The 6,689-nt window shown below is 38.6% G+C and overlaps 1 protein-coding gene across 1 annotated transcript; it reads right to left on the bottom strand.

Moving 5' to 3' along the window:
* On the bottom strand, positions 1 to 6,689 carry CZH9orf40 (chromosome Z C9orf40 homolog). The gene is made up of 2 exons (XM_063320867.1): positions 6,259 to 6,689; positions 1 to 2,155 (listed from the first exon to the last, which is right to left on the bottom strand). Exons 1-2 carry the CDS (start codon positions 6,589 to 6,591, stop codon positions 1,994 to 1,996), a joined length of 495 nt encoding a protein of 164 aa, XP_063176937.1. The 5' UTR covers positions 6,592 to 6,689; the 3' UTR covers positions 1 to 1,993.

Raw genomic sequence — 6,689 nt, 5'->3', positions numbered from 1 at the left:
TCAAATATATATTTTAAATACATTAATAAAACCTCTTCTGTCCTTTGAATATAATGGAAAGGAGAGAGATTTTAACACTAAAATGCACTCTGTAGCTAGGACGCACCTACCGTGTACAAAGCTACAAGAAGTTTAAATGACTAAAGTATGTCTGCAAAAATACAAGCTAGTAACACAAAATACTGGATCCTGAGAATACTGGATGTTATGAAATATTACAAAACCCAAAAATATAGGAATGCATATACTAGCTAGGGTAAAAAAACAATAACAACAAACCCCAAAAGAAACACCTCAACAAATTAATAAATCTAATTCCTTACCAATTTATTTTTGGTTATAGTAAACATGAAATAGCAGTTGCATTCTTGCCAGAAAAAGAGTGTGCTTTTAAAAACAGTTGTAAAGTACTTCCTAAGACAAGCTGATGTACTTGAAATTTAAAAATCTAATTTAAAATGTGTGAGAAAAATAAATATTGTTTAAACATGTATCTAGCTAATCTGATTGCTGGTAGAAGCATATGTAAACAAGCACCACAAAATGCTTGAGTCACTAAGCCACTTCCTTTCTTCTGTGGGTAGTAAGAGACACTAGCAATCTAAACAAATAACCAATTAACAAATACAGATACCTTACAGCAGAAATAACTGAAAAAAAGTTTCCAAATGTTTACTAAGAAGACTGACAAGCTAACTAGTTTAAGCAAAAAGCCCTAATAAAACGACAAAGTCATAGAAGCAACAATCTTAAGACATAAAGTCAGGAACTTCACACAGTAAGAGTCCCAAAGTTTTCAAATACACACAGCCAAAACTTTATTGTCCTTAGCAAATACATTACTAAAAAAAATAAAATTCACAAGTTGCCTTCTTCAGTGATGATTCCAGCAAAAATACAGTGTTTGCTATCCTTAAAGACAAATCAAATCTGCAAAGTCTGACAGTCTGCCCATACAACTTCAGGCTATTATTAAAGACAAGTATTTCTAATTGTACTTCAGCTTGTAAATAAGTTACAGAAGACAAGCATTAAGTTTGTATTTCACGAAAAAGAAAAACCCAAACACTAAATCAATGAAAATTTGAAAAAAATTACTTGAAAAGATTTGAAAAAAAAATACGTTTGCAAGATCCACAGTCTCTGTAAAAACTACATCTCAGTCAGTCAAGTTTGAAAAAGCCTATGTGGTAATCTTGCATTAACTTTTCTTGACACATCTGCACACACCTGCCATTTCGATGCTACCGACTGGTTCAGAGCTAACATCACAAAGAATAAGAATAGCATTAACTCGAGAATGGACCAAAAACCTGAAAGCTGGGTGCCCACTACTTTGGATAATGTGAAAGGAGAAGGTGAAAATACTTTTTTGCAAGGAAAATGAGAAAAACTTAAAACAGTGGCAGTTTACAGAAAAAAATATCCCCTTTTCCTTCCTCCTCCCTGACACACTTGTTTTTGGTTTGCATAGAAAAGGGAATGTTTTGTCTGGTTTTGGTAGGCTCTTATTTTTTGGTTTAGCTATTACACAGAAAAAAACACATTAAAAATCACTACAGTCTGTGTGCTTTATGATAAATTCACATAAGAAATATTTCAGGTACCACAGTTACATCTTTTTGTTCAGGACAGGCAAAATGACTTTCCATTTCCTTTCAACAACATGTAACAAATCCACCCATTTCTTTTAATTGCATCCCAAAGTTCTAATTTTCTCTAGTCTTCTTTTAGCCTGCCTCCATGTGTTCAAGCATTCTTGCTTGACATCATAGCCTCGTCCACACTGTACACCTCCAGACAGCTTACTATTAAGTACCTAATAGCGATTATCCCATCCACTTAAGACAACTCAGATTTGCTTTTGCAGACTAACATAACATTGTTTCTTCAAGAATGCAGAAGCATGCTTATTTTTCTCCCAAGAAGAACAACCTGAATGCAAATGGAAACAAGTTTCCTGTGAGTAGATGTACAACTATGAAACAACTGATCAGGTCTCCATTTCAGTCTCCATGGTATCAGTCCTTGAAGGAGTTTTATTAGCTTCTGGTGGAGTCTCTCCATCTAGGTTCTGAATATCAGACAAATCAAGAGTAGGCAAAGGTGCTCTCCAATACAGGAATGAGTTATACTGACAGAATTCTTCTTCTTGCTATGAAAAAGACAAACAAACAAAAAGGCAACAAAACATTACTGTATATCACAACAGTACAAAATAATAAAAACAAACTTTTATATAAGAAACTGAAACAAGGAAGAGTTACTCAGCTGTTGCACATTAATGGTTCTTATAATTTTATACAGAAAATATATAAGCTATTTCTACGGAAAACACCACAGAAAATCTCAACCACATGATAATTTACTTTTGTCTTTTCAAATATTCTTGCAGAGGACTACTGTACAACATCTGGGAAATATTCCATAACTCCACAAATTTCTTCAACTTGCAATCTATTGCACAGAACAATACTGTAAAACTTGTGCAACTATTGGACTTTGCATACAAAAACTGTTCACTGCTTTTTCTTCTCAAAATGGTACACAAATTTAATGTATGTTTAGAAGCTGGTATTCAGAAGAATGTATTTAGCTATTTTACATCAACTCAGAGGATGATATTTGCAGAAAAAGTAAAGCATTGGGTAATGTTTCTACCACATTCTGCTGCTTCTTTTCTGTATCTACATTTTGTACTCGAGTATACATGAGAAAAATTAAGACCTCTTCTAGGGGCAGGAAGGGGAAAATTTAAGAACTAGTAAGTTGTAGAAGAAAAACCTTGGAGGAACACGTACTTATGTACTACTTCAATATGGCACCACAATTTAATTTTTATTTTTTTTTTTAAATCTCTGTTAGAAAACACACTGTTTGTTTATAATCACATGTTGTGGTTATAAACAGTAGCCAACTGTGCATATTTCTATGGACATGATACACATAAGAAGAGGTATTCTCAAGTCATTCCTTAGGTCTTGAGCATATACTTTCTTCTGGTATGTAAAAATATTGAATGCTGCCACAAACCTAAAATAATGCATTTCCATATAATATTGGTTTGCATTTTTCCTAACATACAATCAGAATTTTTAAATATTTTACTTTAATGTCTCAGCTGTAACAAGTGCTGAACAGAAGTATTTTTAACAAATGAACTGGTACAACTGTTTTGAAATGGCTCTTGAAAAATTTCATGCTTTGTCTGCTGGCTCTACAACAGAATAAAAAAATGTAATGTTCAAAAAATCACAATAAGTATCATCCATAAAGCCTCTCAGTTACTGGAAAAATTATGCTTTCCCCCTCTGCCCAAAAAAGAGAAGTACATAAATTCACCATACTTTCCATTTAAAGAATACATTTTTCTATTTGTTACCACACAAACCTCTCATGAACTACAATTTGTTGTAGTAGGTAGCCTGGTTATACTACAAAAACCCTGTATATCATGATTTTGTGATAATTAAGAAAGGCATGAAAGGTGTAGACATTTCATAGCAGCAAGATAGCTGCCTGTCTATAGAGTATTACTAATGTGAATTTGCTCACTAGGAAAAGATCATCTTCAGGAAAAATTAAAGAACCAAAGCTAGCATTAATGGAAATCAAGACCAAAACCAATTAAATAATATAGTGCCACAGCAACAGAAGGATTGATTATATGGAAACTGGAAGAAATCCAAACTATAAGTAGTTGCACATATTTGCATAAATATTCTTGTAAACTGAAATTTTTGTACTGCACAGCATTAATAACAGAGCGCAAAAGAGAAAGGAAGATTTTCCAGCCTGTGGAACCACCGATGCAGCGTCACTCACACAGAACTGTGCAGGGCAGGTGGCTAACAAATTCTTTGGAAAAAGTCTCCAGCAATGGAGTTTCAGAAACTGTCAGCCACCCTTACAAATTCTTCCTGTGTTTCATCTGAACTACCCTTATATTTCAGTAAGTTACTGCTCACAGTGTGATACCTAAGTACTTGAAGTCAGAACACCCCTGTGCTAGGTGCTTTGTATGCACAGAGTAAATGACAGCATTCTTGTTTCAAAGAGATTATAATCTAAAACTTCATAACCACAAAAATAAGCATACTCTTAATTTTAGTTATTTATTTAGACTCTTAAATAGTCTTAATTAAGACTGCATACAGGATTAATCTCAAGAGCATTCAAGTCTCCAGAAGAGCAGTACTGCAGTTTATTGGTACCTCCCAATAAACTGGGGGCATAAAAGACAGAAGCAAACGCTAAACATTCATATATAAAATGCAAAATAAAACATCAAATATTCACATTCACCTAAGTATCTTTCAAAACAAGTTTTCAGAAGAAATTCTAGCAAGGTAGGTACAGCTCAGATTCTGTGGATGAAGGTGTTTAATTTTTAAGGAGTTAATTTTCCAATTCTAGCAAATAAAACTCAAATAATATTTCCTGTCAACGGTAATATAATTAGAATTGCTCATAACTTTAACAAAAACACTATGAAATTTAAGTGTCCTGATCGTGATAACTAGTGTAATGAACTACACAATCCACAAAAGAGGAAAGAATAATCCCAACCTACAGCTGTATTTTCCAAAAGGTGCAGAAATCATCATCAGAAATATCCTTGTGAAAGACTTAAAATATACAGGTAGAACACACAAAAGATGGAAGAAACACCTCTTGTCTGCTTTATTTTACAGCAAAAAATATATTTTTTATACAATACTGTACTTCAGAAATCAACCTGTGAAAAATACAGTCTTACAAAAATATTTTATACAGAGAAATATTCTTTACTGTTTGGAAATCTAGGGGGCTTTTTTTTGCCTTCCTACCACTGGTAAACCTTACAAAACTATGCCTAATAACCCTACAGATAAGTAAAGAATTCAGCATCATATTCGTGATGGAGTTCCATAGAGGTCTGCTCAATTTGTTTAATTTGCTTTGCTTCAGAAGATGCTTGTTCTCTCTTCAAAAATGAAAGATGTGACTATGTTTAAAAGGTGCTGCCTAAAAAGCATGTGAAATTTTCATAGGACATAGAATTTTTTCCTCAATTCTTTTATGCCTTAATTCTACCATCCATCACAGGAAAAAACCAAAACAAACCAACCAACCAAACACCAAAAAAACCCACCAAAAGGCAAAGCCTGAAAAAGAAAAGCCACAATGTTCTTTACAGATCATAAATGCATGTTACACCATCAAAGGTCCCAATTTTTCAAAACCAGAGAGTCTAAAACCGGAGTTCAAAATCCATCTGACCTGATTAGACCTTCTGCAACTCCCACATCACTGGATCAAATATTTCAGTATCACTTAAAAGGTCCAGGTGGGAGGAAAGGTGAGTTTACATATTTCAAACTTATAGGCAAGCACGAAATTAGACCTAGCATTTTATTTTTGCAAAACTAAAACTTTTTCAGCATCATATTTTGTTTTCTGGCCTACTGTATAAAATGTGATCAAGGCCAGGGAAAAGAATGTACATTTTTCAAAGTCAACCAGAAACGTCAGAAGTCAACTGCGCATTTGTATATATCCTGATCATTAAATAACTGATCCTCTTCCCCTGACCACTGCCTTCACTTTCGTTCCTATCACTGCTAAATGCCCATCCCAAACAAAAAGAAAGAAAATGGCCAGATGTTGTAGTAAGCCTGAGCTGCAGCCTGAGCTGCACTCTCAAACAACAGAGATTATAAAAATACTATAAAATCTATAAGATACGTATATATATTAGATATTTAAATATATTTTTATATATCGATATATAAAAATACATGTTATCTATAATATATAATAAAAAGAAACTCTTCCAAGCTTCCACCACGCTTTTGGATGGGGGATGTCGCTGAATACAGACTTAACTAAGGTGAACTCCAGATAGGCTGTTTGCCATCAGTTTTTCTATAGGGAGGGAGGGGAAAAAGCTAGACGCGTTACTTCTTTTGCTTCGGGAGATGAAAAGAATATATAATAGCTTTTAAGGGGCCCACAACCGATCAACACCGGGAGGAAGGGCTGGGCTGCGGGGCGCCGGGGGACTGCGCTGCCCGCCCGTTCTGCGCCCATGCCGGCCCTCCTGGGTGACACCCGCGCCCCGGCGCAGCGGGCTGAAGTGGCCGCCGCACGGTAACGCCTCAGCGGCCACCGACACCGCCCACGACTTTCTCTCCCCGGCGGCAAGCAGCTCGGGCCCGCCCACCGCAGCATCCTCCCCTCCGGGCCTCTCCCGCCGCCCCGGCCCCGCACCGTTACCTCAGCGGCGGCGGCCCGCTCTTTTCCCCGGCCACCGGCGCATCCCTCCGCCGCCCGCTCGTCCTGGGGCGCCGCGGACCCGCCGCGCCGCCGCCGCCTGTCCGCCGCGTCCCCCTGCTCTCCGCGGGGGCCGCTCCCCCGCAGCCCGGGCCTCTTGCCCGGCGGCGCCTCAGCCTCCTCCAGCTTCCGCTTCGGGGCGGCGGGGCGTGCGCTCGCCTCTTCGCCCCGGGGGCGCCGCTCGGGCGCGGCCGCGCGGGGCGGGGGCGGCGGCTCGCGCAGGAGCCGTTTGACGGGCACGTGACACAGTAACGGCTCCGCGCGCCGCTTGGCCATGAGGGGGGCCCCGAGCGCCGGCGGCTCGGCGGAGCGCGCGCGTCCCACCCCCCCCGCGCACCGCTGCAGGCCGCGCCGCCGCGCGGGGGCAGGGCGCG

Source organism: Chroicocephalus ridibundus, chromosome Z (assembly GCF_963924245.1).
Source record: "Chroicocephalus ridibundus chromosome Z, bChrRid1.1, whole genome shotgun sequence".
NCBI classification, from domain to species: Eukaryota; Metazoa; Chordata; class Aves; order Charadriiformes; family Laridae; genus Chroicocephalus; species Chroicocephalus ridibundus.
The sequence above is the reverse complement of the archived record's forward strand: the minus strand, read 5'-3'. Positions and strand labels throughout refer to the sequence as shown.